Genomic DNA, 19,188 nt, shown 5'->3' with positions numbered 1-19,188 from the left:
CACCCTCTCTGTCCTGGGCTGAGCCTGCAGCCTCCCCGCTCAGATCAGGCAGCACACCTCCTCCCTTGGCGCCCCTGCTCTGTGGCACCCTGCTGGGATGTCCCTGGGATCCCGAGAGCCAGGGGACATCCCCCGGAGTCCAGCCACCCCCACGGAGGGTCCGGCTGGCCAGCGGCTGTTTGTTCCGTCTGCCTGTCGCCTAATGGTTCCAACAGGCACGGGGCGGCGGCCAGGGCGGGCGCGGCCTTTGCCGAGTGAGCTCACGTCTGCCCAGGAGACTGGGCCAGGGGTGGGCAGAGGGCATGTGGGCTGGGCACTGGGGTGGGGGAAGGAGGAGACCTGGGGTCACCTGGGGTGGCAGCCTCGATCTTCCCCATCTGAGGGATGGGTGTGACCCTTAGCCTCAGCCAAGTGTGGGTCTATCCAAGCTGGGGAGACTGAGGTTCAGACAGGCAGGGTCCGCCAGGAGCTGGGGCACGGGGGACTCCACCCAAGCCCTCCAAGCCCCATTGTGCCCCCCTCTGCCCGGCATGCCTGAGGGGATGTCCAGGCTCACGAGAGGGATAGACAGCAGCTTGAGCGTGGCCAGCGCGCGAGTGCAGGGGCCCCCGACCTTGCCCGGCTCCACGCCGGGGCCCAGCACGGCGTCCACCACCAGCCCGTAGGCTTCGTTAATGAGCTGCACCTGGAGATGGCAGGCAGGGTCAGGGCGGCTCGGGGCCACGGCACACCATGTCCCCCTCACTTGCCACCCAGCGCTGACCTCAGTGGGCAGGTAGCTCAGGAAGGGGATGTCCATCTTCTCACACTGGGTGGTCAGGTCCCGATGCAGCAGGTCCAGCGAGCGCATGGGGTAGAAGATGGTGGGTTCGTACTCCTGGGGGTGGAGGAAGAGGGAGTCCGGGCTGGAGGCCCTCCCAGGCTTCCCTGACCTGGTCACCAGCACCAGACCCTACCTGGGACAAGCCCTGGGCATATTCTACAACCTGGCCCTGTGTCAATGTCCCGCTGGGACGCTATCAAAAGAAGGCAGTGATTTCTGCAGGGGCAGGGACTCTGGGAGGTCGAAGGGGTCCTTGCTACTTACAAACACCCGCAGGTGACGGGCACAGACCAGCCCCACTGCCCCGTTCTGTTCCGGGCCACACACGACCAGCACCGTCCTCTGCTTCCGGGAGAGAGCGGGCAACGGGAACGCCTGGTGGAGGGGGGGGCACAGCAAAGGCACAGGCACAGTCCAGATTCCTCCTTGCCTGGAGAGGAAACTGAGGCCCAGAGTAGAGGAAGGGATGGGGCTTGGGCCTGGAGGCAGTGGGATAGGATAGGAGGTGAGGTGTTCTGGATGAGGGGCTGGGCCTCTTGGGGCCTCAGTTTCCCGGTCGGAGATGCAGACGCCCGGTTGGTCTCAGGTTCTGCCAGGTCGGTACAGGAAAAACGTGCGTCCGGCCACTGCCCGTCACCGGGAGTGCGGTTTGTTTATTCTCCGCCTGAGCTGCAGACATTCTTCCACCTTTCTCACCGCGGGCCTGCCCCCGCCCATGTTTCCAGACCTCAGCCCCTCCCGGAGGCCCCAGAGTAGGGGAGCCCAACCTTACCCATGATGCCCTGGGGCCTGTCTCTCTCTGGCTGTTTCTGTGTCTCTGTGTATCTCTCAGACTCTCCGTGTCTCTGTCTCCCTGTATGTCTCTGGCTCTCTTCATGTCTCTCTCCCCACCTGTCTGGCTGTTTCTGTATCTCTCAGGCTCTCTGTGTCTCTGTCTGTCTCTGTCTCTCTCCATCTGTCTCTAGCCATCTCTGTGTCTGCATCTCTCAGACTCTGTGTCTCTCTGTATGTCTCTGACTCTCTGTCTCTCTCCATTTGTCTCTGGCTGTCTCTGTATCTCTCTGTATCTGTCTCTCTCTGTCTCTGTATCACTGTCTCTCTCCATCTGTCTCTGGCCATCTCTGTGTCTCTCTGTATCTCTCAGACTCTGTCTCTGTCTGGCTATCCTTCTCTCTGTATCTCTCACCAACAAGTCTCCCTGTCTCTGTGTCTCTGTCTCCATCTCTGGGGCTCCATGTCTCTGGTTGTCTCTGTAGCATGTATGCATCTCTAACACAGGCATTTCGGCCCCAGCCCTGCCCTGGCTCTGCGTGGCCCCAGCCCCTTCTCCTCTCCCAGCCTCAGTTTAGCCTTTATCAAATGTGATGACAGTGCCACCGGCTGACAGGCACACTGGGTGTCTCCTGAGCCCGGCTGTACTTTAAGCTCCAACACAGACGGCAGATTATTCCCCGTTCAAGTCTCCTCCCCAAGGGCTTAGCACAGTCCTGACCTGCCATGAACATGCCTGTGACCCCAGTCACGCCAGGCCCACAGCCCAAGACCCAAGACTGGGACTGAGGGGCTCCTGGACAGACAAGAGGCTTTCAGTGCAAAAACCCGGTGGCTGGCCACTGAGCGCCAGGGGAGCGGTGACTACCTGGGTTTCTTTCTGGGGTTTTGATTTTCCTTCTTTGGGCGCCTCACCTGGGATCTATTTCATTTGGAAATACAAACATTTAAGTCTACATGAAGAAAAACCCTGAGTTTTTAAAAAGTATACCGTGGCAATAAGAAGAAAAAGAGGAGGAGGAGGGAAGAGGGGGAGAATGGGGAGGAGGAGGAGGAGGGGTAGTAGGTAGGGAAAGTGGGAAGGAGGAAGCAGAACAGGAGTGGGAGGAGGAGGGAGAGGAAGGAGAAAGGAGAGGAGAAAGGGGTGGAAGGGGAGGAGGAGGGAGAGAGAAAGGAGGAGGAGGAGGAGGAGGGCGAGAGGAGGCAGCAGGAGGAGGAGGAAGGAGGAGAAAGGCGAGGGGGATGAGGATGGTAGGGGAGGAAGAGGAGGCAGTCAGGCTAGAGCCTTCTGTGTGGGTTCGTTTTCTGAGGCATTCGCGTTTAGGGACTGACTCATCAGTACCATTTATTATCCCGTTGCAGAGGAGGAAACTGAGGCCCAGCACGGCTGGCTGCACGGTGAAGCACTCCATAGTATGATTATTGCTATCACCCTTATGTCATCCTCCTGGCCCCTCGAGGTGTGAGGGTTTACTCCAGAGCCAGACACACCCGGGTTGCAGCTCTGCTTCCACCCCCTGTGACCCAGGGCAGGCCCCTCGCCACCTGAGCTTCAGTTTCCCCACCTGCAGAACGGGGTTGTTTAGGGGTGTTCAGATTGCAGGAGCAGATGTCCCTGGTGCCCAAGACCCAGGAGGTGGCAGAAGCAGGCAGGCCACATGTGCAGGAGGGGTCTGCACTTCCAGGGTCGCGGCACTGTCCCTGCAATAACCTCTGCTCTGGCCTTCTCTGATACCAGGGGTCTCAGATCCCCGTCTGGCCTGTACCAGCCATGAGCCTCTCTGGGCCTCAGTTTACCCATCAGACTGGAGTAGGCCCAAGCAAAAAGGGGGTTCTTGAGGGCTGGACCACTCTGGTCACTGGAGTCATGCAGCTCAGGAGAGTTGGCCGTCTGGTTGGGGTCAGGGTTGGGGGTCAGGGGTCAGGTACCTTGGTCACAGCCACAGCACTAGCATGACCGCACAGCTCCACGAGCTGCTGCCGCCCAAAGCGATAATCCTCCAGCAGCTCCCGCTCCAGGGCGGCTGCCTCCGCGGTGCTGGGGACAGAGTGGGATGGGACACTCAGAGACACACACAAAGCCTCAGATGGAGCCAGAAATGTTCCGCCAAGCTTCTAAACCCGGTCCCAAAGCCACCCTCCCAACCTGTACCCCCGAGTAGCGTCTGCAGCCTTGAGCTGGGGATGCCCTCAGTTTCACCGTACGACACGCGGGTTGAATCGAGGCCTGGCGGGCTGCGGTGTGGGAGCCAAAGCCCTAGGCGCGGGCGCCCTCTGGTGGCAGAAGATGCGCTGGCCGCGCGCGTTGGTTCTACTGCTCCAAACCGTGGGACACGGAACCGGATCTAGACGTCCCCAGCTCCCAAGGCGGAAGGAACCAAGGGGAATGGAACATGAAGGACTTCGATGGGGGCGATGGGCTGATTTCAGGCAGTGGGAGCCACTGAACAAGCTTCAGGACGCTGGAAGGGGCGGACAGGACGGGGGGCATCTGGCGTCCATGGGTTTTTAAGGCTGCAGAGTTTGATGGCACAATCAGCGGGGTGGCCTTGGGGCCTGGGACTAGGAGGCCCTTTGGTGACCGATTTTCAGGGGCAGTGACATAATTAGATTATCTGTGGTCAGGCCGGGCGCGGTGCCTCACATCTGTAATCCCAGCACTACAGGAGGATGAGGCAGGTGGATCACTTGAGGTCAGGAATTCCAGCCCAAGGTGGTGAAACCCTGTCTCTACCAAAAATACAAAAATTAGCCGGGCGTGGTGGCGGGCGCCTGTAGTCCCAGCTACTCGGGAGGCTGAGGCAGGAGAATCGCTTGAACCTGGGAGGCGGAGGTTGCAATGAGCCGAGATCATGCCACTGCACTCCAGCCTGGGCAATGGAGGGAGACTCTGTCTCAAACAAAACAAAACAAAACAAACAAAACGGGCCCGGCCAGGCATGGCTCACGCCTGTAATCCCAGCACTTTGGGAGGCCAAGGCGGGCAGATCAGGAGGTCAGGAGATCAAGACCATCCTGGCTATGGCTAACACGGTGACACCCCATCTCTATTAAAAATACAAAAAATGAGCCAGGTATGGTGGTGGGAGCCTGTTAGCACCAGCTACTCAGGAGGCTGAGGCAGGAGAATTGCTTGAACCTGGGAGGCGGAGGTTGCAGTGAGCCGAGATCGTGCCACTGCACTCTAGCCCAGGCGACTGAGTGAGACTGTCTCCAAAAAAAAAAAAAAAGGTTATTTGTTGCCAGAGAAATGGGGCCACTTAGCTTGAGGCGAAGCTCTGTCATCCACTTCACTGAGTGATTGGGGTCCATCTCCACCTCTCGGAGCAAAACTGAATATTGGGGTGACCTACACAATTGGTGGGGCTAGGCAGGGCGTGGTGATGGACACCTGTAATCCCAGTGACCCAGGAGGCTGAGGCAGGAGGATCACTTGAATCTGGGAGGTGGAGGCTGCAGTGAGCTATGATCACGCCACTGCGCTCTAGCCTGGGCGACAGAACAAGACCTTGTCTCTAAAATAATAATAAAAAACACAAACATAAACAATAAAAAGAGCCAGGCCTAGAAAAGTTGGAAAAACAACTAATGATTCAGAGAAGCCGAGTGGCTTGCCCAGGGTCATGCAGGAAGCAAGTCAGGAAACCGGGTCTTTCCCCCTTGGTGCCTTCAGAGCCACAGGACATGAACAAAGACGTAGAGCCAGACCTACAGACGGTGGAGGTTTGGGGGGATGAATCCTGAGGTTCTTTACTTCAATTCTTTGAATGGGAGATGACTGCCCTCTGGCCAATTTTGCAGCATGATAAGGCCGGGTAGGTAGATTGCAGGAGAAAGGACTGCTATGGGATGGGAGTCAGCGAGGGCTTCCTGGAGGAGGCGGCCTGGCACATCGTGGGAGGTAATGCAGGGGCAAGAACAGCAAAAGCCAAGGCCCTCGGGTGGGAAGGAGCCTAGTATGTTTGAGGGGCAGAAGGGAGGCTGAAGCAGAGTGATCAAGGGGACAGGGCAGGCAGGGCCTCAAATGCCAGACTGAGGAACATGGTAAGGAGGATCCACTTCGGGGGTCCACACATATGGGGAGATGGAGGCTCAGGGCAGAAAAATCACACCCAGTGTGAACCCAGGACACCCCAGTAACTAGAGCCAAATTCAAACCTCAGCCTGTCTGCAGCTGACACAGGATGAAGTTGAAGGACGGGGTGGGGAAAAGGAGCTCATGGTGGAGTCAGACAAAGAGTCTCCCCGGGAAGGCCAGCACAGCTCCCAGGAAAGCACATAGGAGAAGGTGCGTTTGCATTCAGGGTGAGGAATCTGGCAGGCTGGGAACATGGCTCATTCCTCCACCTCCATCTTGTGACAGCTCTGACTGCTGCCCCCGCAGGAGGGTGTGGGGAGGAAGTGGAGAGCGGGATGGTGATGCATTTCTCTTCTTCTGTCCCAAAGCTTTGGCCTCTGGAAGCCACTTGGAACATTCTCTTCCTGCCTAACTGGTCATTAAAATGATAATGGGGGCTCTGTGGGCAGAGGGTCGTCCAGGTTAGGAACCTGGGGGTGGGGCGCAGCAGCAGCTGCGGGGTGCGTGGGGAAGCTGCGTAGGAATTGGAGCCTGGTCGAGGAGGAGGGTCGCAGGCAGGACAGGTCCATTCTGCTGTTGTGGGATTCTGGGGGTGTTCAGAGGTGCCTTTTGCTCCCCCCAATCTCAGCCCCCAGATGAGAGAAGCTTCAAGGCCCCAAGGATTTCCCTGTCAGACCCAGGAAGCCTGAGGTGGCCTGGGTCCAAAGGGAACTGGGCCTGACACTCCCCAGATGCTTCCAGGAGGGGGCTCTCTGGGAGGTGAAACCTCAGGCCAGGGTGCCCATGCCACACTCACCCTGCCTCAGTCCTACCTGCTTCTCTCCTCCTCACACCTCTGCCCACCAGACCACCACAGGGCCACACACAGCAGTCTCCTGCCTCCAAAACTCAACACGAGCCTAGGGTGCTTCGAAAACTTGAACACCAGATTGCATCACAGGATCCCAAACCTGCTGATGGCTCCCGAGGGCTCTGGGAACATTCAAGCTCCAAACTCCTCACCATGCCTAAGAGGCCCTTCTGTGTCTCCAGCCTTGTCAGCCGGTTCTCCACTAGGTTCTCGCTCCTACCCACCCCTGAGAGCCCCATCGCTCCCCTCACTTAGCATTTGAGGCCCCCCACACCAGATGAAGTCCCAGCTCCAGCTCCTAGAACACTATTCCTGTGACTGAGTCTGGACACTGGCTGAGGGGACATGTGCCCTGCTAGGTGGGCAGTGGGCAGGAGCTGCTGGGCGCATCTGGTTCACAGTGAGGTCCACAGCCTTGCCTGGGGTCCCATGTCACAAAGGCTGAGGAGGATGAGGTGGGAGTCACAGCTATGGCGCTAGTTTCAGATCCCAAACTCACCAACCTCTGGCAAACAGCCAGTGTGTTCCAAATCTGCTCTAGCCATGACTGCCTTCCCCAGGCCTCAGTTTCCTCCTCTGGACAAGGGAGGTGGTAGCATTTGAGCTCAGCTCAGCTCTTCCCATGTCGGGAAGTTGGGGCTGCAGCTCCAAGGTCCCTGGGAGAGATGGAGAGTGGGGTTGGGTCACGGTTGGGGTTCTGTGCGGGAGTGACCAGCGCTGTTGATGAATCATTCATGAGGGGCGGGGTTGCCCCCGAAGGCAGTTTCCCCAGCAACGCAGTTCAGTGTCTCCAGCAAGATACCAGGCGGGTCTCGGATTCCCGGGATTCCCGGGATTCCCAGGCTCCTCTTTGCCATATCCCTGCCTGCGATTCCCCACCGTGGTCATGCCTCTGCCGCTGAACCTCCATCCCGGCTGTGCCCGTCTCCAGTCCCCGGACCCCATTCTGTCCCAGCTATGCCTCTGCCTCCGGTCCTACTGGCTGCTCCTGGCCCCATGAGAGCCAAGCCCGTCTCCAGAGTCCCTCTCCCCCGCTGACCTGAGGAAACGCCGCTCCTCGGGCGCCTCCGACGGGTCTGGGCCGGCTGCGCTGCTCATGGCCGAGGTCAGCCGGGGCACCGGGCGCTGCCGCCACCACCACCGCCTTTTAAGCACACCCCCGGTGGGAGAGGGTGCCCGCTATTCTCCTCCCTCCCGCCCACCCTGCGTGCCGGCCACTCAGGAGGCGCCTCGAAGGCGCTGCGCGTCACCATTGGTCGGTGGACTCCGACGGACTTAACCCTTTCGTGCCAGGAGCGGAACTGCCAGGATCCCATAGCAGAGTCACCTGGGCCAATCTTGGTTGCCTCATCCAACTTGGTTTTCCTGCAGATATCCCTGTGTCTCTGAGCTTCCCTCTCAGGGAGTGAGGAGCCCCTCCGCAGCCAAATACCCTCGCCATGCCTACAACTGGCGGGGCCGCACAGGGTATGGTGGTTCACGCCTGTAATTGCAGTGACGCGGGAGGCTGAAGCGGGAGGATCACTTGCATCCGGGAGGTCAAGGCTCCTCCCATTCCCCAGACCCCCGTGGAGAAGGTCTGACCCAAAGCTGACCCAGGGGCCCCCAGCCTGGAGGGGTGAGCGGGCTGCTGACAGGCAGGGTTTCAACAGGGAGGCAGGAGAGTCCAGGCATATCCGAGGCAGAGAGGAGGCTGGTGGTGGATCCAGGGGCAGCCCCTAGGTGTGTTTTGAGGTCACCCTGTATCGCATCTGTTCCGTCCCCATGCTACATGTGATCCGGTGGTGCCTAGCTGGGCCCTCTCCTCCTTCTCTCCCCCAGTCCCCAGGAAAACAGGCAGGCCAGGTCTGCAGAGCATTTATTCCATCCCAGTGGGGAGGGGCAGGGATCCAGGTGGCCGGAGGGCACAGGGCCTATGTATACCACATGAAGCCGTGGTTGGCATGGGTAGCCTCCTCCGTGGTGCGCAGCCCATACAGCTCCCCGATCAAGGGGGGCACCCAGCGGGTTGTGTGGAACACAGACTCTCCCACCTGTGGGGACAGTGGGGTATGGGTAGAGGCACAGCCACCCACATACAGCCTGCTGGGACCCATCCCCCAGGACCAGTGGCCCCTATGCATGGCCAGGCGCTACAGCCTTCCCTCCTGGGACCCGGCACCCACCACCGCCTTGGTCCTGGGGTTTCTATAGAAAGCTGTGAGAGCTCCCCAACCCCAGGCCCTGTCTCTGCCGTGGCTGGCACCCCTGCCCTCCTAGCCGGGGACCCACCTTCCAGTCGGGCACGTCCTTCATGATGATGGCCTCCTCCTCCAGGTTCTCCCGAAGCATCTGCAAGGTCCTATGGGGATGGGGCCGATGGTGGGGGTGGGGCCTCAGTGCCCTGAGGGGCCCCTGCCTAGGGCCCCTGGTGGCACCCCTTCAAGCCTCCCTCCGACCCTGTCTCCCTTTCCCCCGGCAAACTCCTAGCTTTTCTCCTGCCCCAGCCCCAGTGCTGCCTCCTCCTCCAGGAAGCCTTCCAGGAAGCCTTCCAGTTCACCCCCTTGGGTCTCCACTAAGTCTCCACGCCTCTCTGAGGATGCAGCTGACGGCACATGGCAATGGCCCCCATGGGCATTCTGGCCACCTTCGGGGATGCAGGTCAGGCCCTGCAGCCTGGGGCCTTCAGGCCAGTGACCTCCCGATCTTGGACGCAGCAGTGCTACCTCCGGTCAGTTTCTGCCTGGAACAGTGGCATCAGCGCGATGCGGGCCTCGAAGTCCTCAATCTGTAGGCGCCTGTGAAAGCCCGAAACCCACACTCAGGTCAGACCAGGCTGGGTCAGGGGAGCATAGGCAGCACCAGCCTCAGGGGTCAGAGTGCTGCTGGGGGAAGAGGCAGGGAATGGGGAGCTGGGGGAATAGCTGGGGGGGGCGGGGCGGGAGGCAGGCAGCGAGCAGAGTGAGGGTCGTGGGCAGAGCCCACCAGGAGCCTGAGAGGAGGGCGTGTGCAGGTAGCTGCACGAGTGACTGCCCACAAGACTGCTGGCTTTCTACTTTCTTTGCAATTAAAAACTTTTTTATCCTAAAAATAACTCTGCCTGATGATCGCGATGAAGGAGGGGGTGACTTCATCACGGGGTTCTGGGCCTCACAAAACCACGTACCCTTTCTCTCAAAATAATCACAGTGTGTGAGGTTGGGGCAGGCGGGGCCACAATCCTTTCTTCTCCCTGCTTTCTGGCAGCTTCCAAGTTCCCTGCAATGACTCCCATCTTCCAGCCCTGCCTGGCCTGTGTCGGGTGGAGGGGGGTGTGGGGAAGCAGCGCCCAGCCTGTGACACAGGGAGAGGGGGGCGCCTGGCCCTAGTTCATCTGGCCCTATGCGGCCACTGCCTGGTGTGGTCTGGTTTGAGCCTGGTCACCTCTGACAAAATTCTGCTTAGAAGGCCCAAGGCAGGCCCCCCCACTCATATCCTGTCCTAACCTGGATCTGTGGGTCCCAGCCCTCCTCACTAGACACATTTTTTTGCACGGGGCGGGGGGACAGGGTTTCGCTCTATTCCCCAGGCTGGTCTTGAACTCCTGGGCTCAAGCAATGCTCCAACCTTGGCCTCCCAAAGTGCTGGGATTACAGGCATGGAGACATCTGGAGGACAGAGCCTAGAAATGGAAGTGCTGGATCTGCACTTTTTGGGGCCTGAAATTGCACGCCCAAGTTCAAGGGGCCAGTTCACCCCTTGCCAGCACAGGCAACAGCGGAATGCTACAGGATCCTGACAACTGGCCAGGACGACTTTCAGACAACGCCCACCGGGGGCCTTACCTGCGCTCACGGTTCCACTTCATTATGCTCCAGTGCCCGTACAGCAGGGTTCCAATGCCTATGGCCAGCATGCTGTAGCCTGTGGAGAGAGGCGCTGCTCAGCGGGCCAGCCCCCACTCAGACACCCTCCTCCACAGCTCCCAGAAGCTGCTGTGGCTGTTCCAGGCGCTGCCCACTCTGCAGTCAAGGGACAACGGCAGCTTTTTTTCTCAGGAGTGAGGCTGCCTGGACTGTGACACCTCTGCCCCCGTGCCAGGGGTTTTCTGAAAGGTACACGCTGGGCATTGACCTCAGGAGGCCTGAAGATCTAGATGGTGGTTGCTGGGGGGCTCCGGCTCCATCATCTTCTAGAAGGCTGTTTGGACCCTGGGCAGCAGGCTGGCCCCCAAGTAGGAGGGTGACTCTGACAGTGTCCATGGTGGCTCCCGGCCACCTGGGCCACAGTTCCGCGTGCTGCCCTGCGGGGGCTGCACACAGCTGCCAGGGACAGGCAGTGCCTTGCGGGGGCTGCCCAGCCACCCCCTGGGTCCTAGGGGTGGCCGTGCTACCGCTTGGCTCTGCAGGGTCAAGCCCCCTGCCCTGCACCCCAGGGAGGACAGAGGCTATCATGAATATTTACTGAGCACCAGTGGGGCCTTGCTCTAATCCTGACTGACAGGCTGGGGGCCCACTGGGGTCTTCAGGGAGGCCTGGGTTGCCTGGGGTCTGGCTCCCAGGCTCACCCTGCACCCTCCAGATCCTTCCAGCCCCAGTCTCTTCTCTGGAGAGGCTTCACGCTTGCTGGGACGAATGACAAGATCAGGCAGGCCGGGCTCCACTCAACACTCAGGAAACGACCAGCAGGTGGAAGGCAAGGCCATCTCCACGCCTCCAGGACACTGGGCCCTGCTCTACGCCTGCTCGGGCTACTCTGCGCCTGTCCTGTACTTCTGCTTTCAGCTCTGCTCCAGCATGGAGCTTGTGAGCTACCTCTGCTAGACCCAGAGACAAGTGAGAAACTGGCTCAAGTTTGCACCTGGTTATTTAACCTGTTAGAAGCCTAAGTCAGGGGTAAGACATTTCCATGCTACAGGTAATGAGGGTGTGCTGGGTCCGGGCTCAGAGGCACATCTCTCGAGAGGCCCGGGATGCTCAGGGCCAGCTCCCAGCTCTCAGTCTCCTGTCCAGCACATGGGAGGTTTCATCAGCTGCCTTGTTCTTTTTTGTTTTCTTTGTTTTGGTTTTTAGTTTTGAGACAAGGTCTCACTCTGTCACCCAGGCTGGAGTGCAGGGGCGCGATCATGGCTCAATGCTCCAACTCCTGGGCTCAAGTGAGTTGGAGTACCCTCCCGAGTAACTGGGACCCCAGGTGTGTGCCACCATGTTCAGCTAACTAATTTTTGTAGAGATGGGGTCTCGCTATGTTGCCTAGGCTGGCAATATCTCGTTCTTTTCTTTTTTAAAAATTTATTTATTTTTGAGATGGAGTCTCACTCTGTCACCCAGGCTGGAGTGCAGTGGCATGATCTTGGCTCACTGCAACCTCTGCCTCTTGGGTTCAAGCGATTCTTCCGCCTCAGCCTCCTGAATAGCTGGGACTACAAGCGCCCGCCACTACGTCTGGCTAATTTTTGTATTTTTAGTAGAGACGGGGTTTCACCATATTGGCCAGGCTGGTCTCGAACTCCTGACCTCTCGTGATCCATCTGCCTTGGCCTCCCCCAGTGCTGTGATTACAGGTGTGAGCCACTGTACTGGGCATATCTTGTTCTTTTCTTTTTTTTCTTTTTTTTTTTTTTGAGATGGAGTCTCGCTCTGCCGCCCAGGCTGGAGTGCAGTGGCGCAATCTCGGCTCACTGCAACCTCCGCCTCCCGGGTTCACGTCATTCTCCTGCCTCAGCCTCCCGAGTAGCTGGGACTACAGGCGCCCGCCACCTCGCCCGGCTAATTTTTTGTATATTTAGTAGAGAAGGGGTTTCACCGTGTTAGCCAGGATGGTCTCGATCTCCTAACCTCATGATCCACCAGCCTTGGCCTCCCAAAGTGCTGGGATTATAGGCGTGAGCCGCCGCGCCCGGCCATCTCGTTCTTTTCAACGGCTACAGAGAACCCAGGGGACAGACCTGGGCTGCCCTAAGCCTTCTGGTGCAGAAAATGGACCCTTGGGGAGAACCTGCACCCTCACACCTGCGCACTCAAATGCAGGTCCATCTGTAAGATAAATTCCAAAAAAGAAATAAATTCCAAAACTTATCCCGCAGCTGTGTGTACAAGACAGTGTGGCACTGGCATAGCACAGAGATGTATGAGATGACAGAAACAATGCAGGGCCTCTTGTATTTGCATGCAGCCTGTGCAGGGCTCTTCCTCCTCACTGACCATAGAGGGGTCAAGGCCCCAGGCCTCAGAGTCTATGTCTCAGGAACTGCTAGTCTGGTGGGGAACATGGTGAAGGGCATGCACAAAAGCGTGTGCAGACCATTCTTTTTCTTTTTGGTTTTGGAGACCGGGCCTCTCTCTGTTGTCCAGGCTGGAGTGCAGTGGTGGGATCAAATTTTTTTACCTGGGTGCAGCAGCTCACGCTTGTAATCCCAGTATTTTGGGAGGCTGAGGCGAGAGGACTGCTTGACTAGGAGTTTGCGACTAGCCTGTGAAACATAGTGAAACATTTACAAAATACATATTTTATTTTATTTTTTGAGACAAAGTCTCGCTCTGTAGCCTAGGCTAGAGTGCAGTGGTGCGATCTCAGCTCTCTGCAACCTCCGCCTCCCAAGTTCAAGTGATTCTCCTGCCTCAGCCTCCTGAACAGCTGGAATTACAGATGCGCACCACCGTGCCCAGCTAAATTTTTATATTTTTTAGTAGAGATGGGGTTTTACCATGTTGGCCAGGCTGGTCTTGAACTCCCGACCTCACGTAATCCACCTGCCTTGGCCTCCCAAAGTGCTAGGATTACAGGTTTGAGCCACCATGCCTGGCCCAAAATACATATTTTTAAATTAGCTAGATGTGGTGGCACATATCTGTGGTCCCACCTACTTCGGTAGCTGAGGCGGGAGTATCACTTAAGCCCAAGAAGTCAAGGCTGCAGTAGGCTGAGATGGCACCACTGTACTCCAGTCTAGGTGACAGAGAAAACTCTGTCTCAAAAAACAAAAAAAGAAAAAAGGAAAAACATATATTTTTTCATAGAAACAGGGTCTTGCTATGTTGCCCAGGCTGGTCTTGAACTCCTGGCCTCAAGCAATCCTCCCATCTCAGCCTCCCAGAGTGTTGGAACTACCAGTATGAGCCACTGCACCCGGCCTTGGCCATTCTTAGAGAAGACCAAAATAAATAAAAACACATCCTGTGTTCAAGAATTGGAGCACTTAGCACTGTGCAGATGGCAACGCTGTCCAGACTGATACAGATTCGAAATGCAATCCCCATCAGAATGCCAACCATTTCTTTTCCTGTTGCAGAAACTGACAAGCAGGTTGGGAAATTCATATGGAAATGCAAGGGACCAGAATAGCCAAAACAATTTTGAAAAAGAACAAAGTTGGAAGACTCACACTACATACGATTTCAAAACTTATCCCACAGCTGTGTGTACAAGACAGTGTGGCACTGGCATAGGACAGAGATGTTCATCAATGGAACAGAACTGACAGTCCAGAAATAAACCCTCACACATTTATGGTCAATTGATTTTGGACAAAGGTGCCAAGATAATTCAATGGGGGAGAAAACAGTCTTTTCAACAAATGGGATAACCAGACAGCCACATGCTAAAGAATGAGGATGCACTCCTCCCTTATCCCATCCACAAAAATTAACTCAAAAGGATCAAAGAACTAAGCGTAAGAGCTAAAACTATATACTCTTAGAAGAAAATGTAAAAGTCAGTCTCTGTGACCTCAAACTAGGTTTCTTTCTTTTTTTTTTTTTTTGAGACGGAGTCTCGCTCTGTCCCCCTGGCTGGAGTGCAGTGGCGCGATCTTGGCTCACTGCAAGCTCCGCCACCCAGGTTCCTGCCATTCTCCTGCCTCAGCCTCCCAAGTAGCTGGGACTACAGGCACCTGCCGCCGCGCCTGGCTAATTTTTTGTATTTTTAGTAGAGACGGGGTTTCACCGTGGTCTCGATCTCCTGACCTTGTGATCCACCCGCCTCGGCCTCCCAAAGTGCTGGAATTACAGGCGTGAGCCACCGCGCCCGGCCTCAAACTAGGTTTCTTAGACATGACACCAGAAGCACAAGTGACAAAAGGAAAAATACATAAATTGGACTTCATTGAAATTATTATTATACATATATTTTTGAGACGGAGTCTCACTCTGTTGTCCAGGCTGGAGTGCAGTGGCGTGATCTCAGCTCCCTGCAACCTCCACCTCCTGGGTTCAAATGATTGTTCTGCCTCAGCCTCCCAAGTAGCTGGGACTACAGGCGCGAGCCACCACCCCCGGCTAATTTTTGTATTTTTAGTAGAGACGGGGTTTTGCCACATTGGCCAGGCTGCTCTCAAACTCCTGACCTCAAGTGATCTGCCTGCCTCAGCCTCCCAAAGTGCTGGGATTACCGGCGTGAGCCACCGTGCCCGGCCCAGACTTCAATGAAATTAAAAACTTTTGTGCTGTAAATGAAACTGTCAATTAGCTGAGAAGACAACATATAGACACATACTCTTACAACTCAATAATTCCATAATTTAAAAAACCCTACTAAGCCGGGCGTTAGCCAGGCACGGTGGCAGGTGCCTGTAGAAAACAAAACAAAACAAAAAAAACCCTATTAAAAATATATAAAGGATTTGAAAAGACATTTCTCCAAGACAGACATACAAACGGCCAATAAACACATGCAAAGGTGGTGGTTCACTCCTAGAATCTCAGCACTTTGGAGGCCGAGGCGGGAGGACGGCTTGAGCCCAGGAGTTTGACACCAGCCTGGGCAACATTGAGACTCCATCTCTTGAAAAAAATAATAAAAAATAAAAATAATAAAACACATGAAAAGATGTTCGACATCATCAGCCAGCAGTGAAATGCAAATCAACGATCAATGCCCAGAAAACTGAGCAAAAAAACCCGAAAAAGAATTTCTGAAAAACTCCACCATAATGAAATACCGTTTCACATGCACTAGGACGGTGGCTATCATCAAAAAAATGGAAAATAATCAGTGTTGTTGAGATGTGGAGAAATTGGGACTCTCATACATTGCAGGTGGAAACACAAAATGGTGTAGTCAATTTGGAAAACAATTCGGCAGTTCCTCAAAATGTTAAACACGAAGTTACCATAAGATCCAGTGGTTTGTCTCTTAAGGGAAAGTTCACATGGGAGAAATGAAAATCTACAGCCATATAAACACCTGTACAGCGTAAATCCTCATGGCAGCAGTACTCACATTATTCACAGCAGCTGAAGAGTAGGCAGACGACCCAAGTGCCCATCAAAAAACAAATGAAAACACAACACCTGGTGCATCCACACAATGGATATTAATTAGCCAGAGACAAAAGGCCACACAGTCTATGACTCCACTGATATGAAATGCCCAGAACAGGCAAATCCAGAGAGAAAGGAAGCAGATTAGTGTTTGCCAGGGGTGGGATGATTGCTAATAGGGAAGACGGGGTTTCTTTTGGGTGATGAAAGTGGTCTAAATTCTGATTATGGCAATGGCCACACAACTCTGTGAATATACTAAAAAATCAATATACTGGGCGCACTTCATTATTATTATTATTATCATTGAGATGAAGTCTCGCTCTGTTGCCCAGGCTGGAGTGCAGAGGCAAGATCTTGGCTCACTGCAACCTCCGCCTCCCAGATTCAAGCAATTTTCTTGCCTCACCCTCCCAAGTAGCTGGGATTACAGGTGTGCACCACCACGCCCGACTAACTTTTGTATTTTTAGTAGAGACAGGGTTTTGCCATGTTGGCCAGGTTGGTCTCCAACTCCTGAGCTCAGGTCCTCAAAGGGCTGAGATTACAGGCGTGAGCCACCGCTCCCAGCCATTACATTGGACAGACTTTAAATGGGCGAGTTGTATGGTATGGTATGGGAACCTCAATAAATATATTAAAGACACAAGATGAAAAGGAAAGGGCTGCCTGCTAGGCTCAGGAGGGAGTGGGGACAGGAGAACTGGGTGTGGGAGATAGTGGAGGAGGTGGGATGGAAGACATTTCAGGAGCGACATGGATTAAAAGGGGACTGAACCAGCCGGGCGCTGTGGCTCACACCTGTAATCCCAGCACTTTGGGAGGCTGAGGCAGGCGGATCACGAGGTCAGGAAATTGAGACCATCCTGGCTAACATGGTGAAAACCCCGTCTCTACTAAAAAATACAAAAAATGAGCCGGGCGTAGTGGCGGGCGCCTGTAGTCCCAGCTACTCTGGAGGCTGAGGCAGGAGAATGGCGTGAACCCAGGAGGCGGAGCTTGCAGTGAGCCGAGATCGTGCCACTGCACTCCAGCCTGGGTGACAGAGAGAGACTCTGTCTCAAAAAAAATAATAATAAATAACAAAAAGCGGCCTGAGCCAGCCCATCATGTCCTGGGATGCTGGCAGTGAGTGAATGGCTGACCCAGGCAGACAGAGGGGAGTGGGTGCCAGGCTTGGGGTCACCAGGCCTTGGACAGGAGCAGAGAAGGTAGGTCTGGTGGGAGGGCCACTGTGGACCACGGCTCAGGAGAGGCAGGGGAGGAGGACAGAGGAGGGAGATGAGGAGGGGCCTGCGTACTAGCTCTTTTTCTGCAGAGCAGACTTCTTCTCAGAGAGGTCCTCCTGGCACATCCTGGCTTAAGTGGGCCCAGGTTATCCCAGGTCTCACCAACAACTAGAAATCCTGGCATGATGTGTTGCATCTCTTCAGCTCAGCTGTGAGGGCTTGGGGACAGGGCCCGGCACGATGTGCTCACTCAACAATGAAAGCAGGGCCATAAACAAAGAGCACACCAGCACAGCGGGATCCTCCTCACTCCTCTGACGGGAAAGGCTGGGGTGGGGGTGTATGTGCTGTAACAAAAGTCCACACCATTAGGAGACACAACCCCAGGCAGTGGTATTTAGGGCACTGTCTGGCACAGGGGGGCCACTGCTCTGTGGTGAACTGGCAGAGGACCAGGATATTTATACAAAAATGAGATGCTGGAAGTGGGGAGCTCAGGGAGCCTCCAGGGCTGCGGTCTTTCTGTGGCCTGGTCTGGCTGCAGGTCACACAGGTGCACATTCGGAAAGAAATCTTGTGCTGCATACCTGAAGGGGTGGGGTAGCCAGGGTTACACCTGAGAAGAAGGAGACTCAGCCAGGCGCAATGGCTCATGCCTGTAATACCCGCACTTTGGGGGGCTGAGGCAGGGGGAGCACCTGAGGTCAAGAGTTTGAGACCAGCCTGGCCTACATGGCGAAACCCTGTCTCTACTAAAAATACAAAAAAAAAAAAAAATTAGGCCAGGCCCAGTGGCTCACACCTGTAATCTCAGCACTTCAGGAGACCAAGGCAGGCAGATCACCTGAGATCTGGAGTTCGAGGCCAGCCTGACCAACATGGAGAAACCCCATCTCTACTAAAAATACAAAAAATTAGCCGGGCATGGTGGCACATGCCTGTAATCCCAGTTACTCGGGAGGCTGAGACAGAAGAATCGCTTAAAACCAGAAGGCGGAGGCTGTGGTAAGCCGAGATTGCACAACTGCACTCTAGCCTGGGCCAAAAGAGCAAAACTCCATCTCAAAAAAAAAAAAAAAAAAAAGTAGCCAGGCGTGGTGGCGTACACCTGTAATCCCAGCTACTAGGGAGGCCGAGGGAGGAGAATCGCTTGAACCTGGGAGGCAGAGGTTGCAGTGAGCTGAGATCGTGCCACTGCACTCCAGCCTGAGCAACAGAGCAAGACTTGGTCTTAAAAAAAAACACACAAAACAAACAAACAAACAAACAAAAAACAAAAAACACCAGGCGTGGTGGGTCATGCCTGCAAAATGAGCACTTTGGGAGGCCAAGGTGGGTGGATCACCTGAGGTCAGGAGTTCGAGACCAGCCTGACCAATATGGTGAAACCCTGTTTCTACTAAAAATACAAAAATTAGTCGGGTGTAGTAGCGTCCAACTGTAGTCTCAGCTACTCAGGAGGCTGAGAAAGGAGAATTGCTTGAACCCAGGAGGTGGAGGTTGCAATGAGCCAAGATCAGGCCACTGCACTCTAGCCTGGGTGACAGAATGAGACTGTCTCAAAAAAATAAAAATAAAAAAAGAAGAGAAAAGAAAAAAGAAAAATGAGGAAACCCAGAATGCATTATATTCCTCCAATGTGTTCTGGGACAGAACTAATGGGCCAGATCTAGCCTGAAGCCTATTTTTGTTTTTTTTAAATTTTTGGTAGAGGTGGGGGTCTCACTATGTTGCCCCGGCTGGTCGCAAACTCCTGGGCTCAAGTCATCCTCTGGCCTCAACCTCCCAAAGTGTGGGGATTATAGGCATGAGACACCTGGCTCAGAGGCCGTCTGTTTTTGTATAGCCCCCAGGCTAAGAACACTTTCCGTTTGTAAATGGTTGTCTCAGTAACTGAAACTTTCTGGCCAGCCAAACCCAGAATACTTGTCATCTGTCCCTTTTATAGAAAAAGTCTGCCGGCCAGGCGCTGTGGCTCACGCCTGTAATCCCAGCACTTTGGGAGACCAAGGCGGGTGGATCATGAGGTCAGGAGATCGAGACCATCCTGGCTAACATGGTGAAACCCCGTCTCTACTAAAAATGCAAAAAATTAGCCGGGCGTGGCGGCAGGCGCCTGTAGTACCAGCTACTTGGGAGGCTGAGGCAGGAGAATGGCGTGAACCCGGGAGGCGGAGCTTGCAGTAAGCCGAGATCGCGCCACTGCACTCCAGCCTGGG

At 55.3% G+C, this 19,188-nt stretch overlaps 2 protein-coding genes across 2 annotated transcripts in view; both read right to left on the bottom strand.

The window, feature by feature from the left end:
* YJEFN3 (YjeF N-terminal domain containing 3) overlaps positions 1–7,685 on the bottom strand; it is a 9,848-nt gene extending 2,163 nt beyond the window's left edge. The window contains exons 1-5 of the mRNA XM_011990916.1: positions 7,562–7,685; positions 3,524–3,632; positions 1,088–1,198; positions 764–877; positions 535–685 (exon numbers count right to left, since the gene is read on the bottom strand). Coding sequence (XP_011846306.1) covers positions 535–685; positions 764–877; positions 1,088–1,198; positions 3,524–3,632; positions 7,562–7,620 — 544 coding nt within the window. The 5' untranslated portion in view covers positions 7,621–7,685. The remainder of the gene's footprint in view (positions 1–534; positions 686–763; positions 878–1,087; positions 1,199–3,523; positions 3,633–7,561) is intronic.
* Positions 7,686–8,363: 678 nt separating this feature from the next.
* Positions 8,364–19,188, bottom strand: part of NDUFA13 (NADH dehydrogenase (ubiquinone) 1 alpha subcomplex, 13) — a 13,399-nt gene continuing 2,574 nt past the window's right edge. The window contains 4 exon segments of the mRNA XM_011990932.1: positions 8,364–8,555; positions 8,794–8,863; positions 9,228–9,299; positions 10,326–10,404. Of these exon segments, the coding sequence (XP_011846322.1) occupies positions 8,436–8,555; positions 8,794–8,863; positions 9,228–9,299; positions 10,326–10,404 (341 nt within the window). The 3' untranslated portion in view covers positions 8,364–8,435.

Source organism: Mandrillus leucophaeus, unplaced genomic scaffold, assembly GCF_000951045.1.
Source record: "Mandrillus leucophaeus isolate KB7577 unplaced genomic scaffold, Mleu.le_1.0 Scaffold11, whole genome shotgun sequence".
Lineage (NCBI taxonomy): Eukaryota > Metazoa > Chordata > Mammalia > Primates > Cercopithecidae > Mandrillus > Mandrillus leucophaeus.
This window is presented reverse-complemented; position numbering and strand designations above follow the sequence as displayed.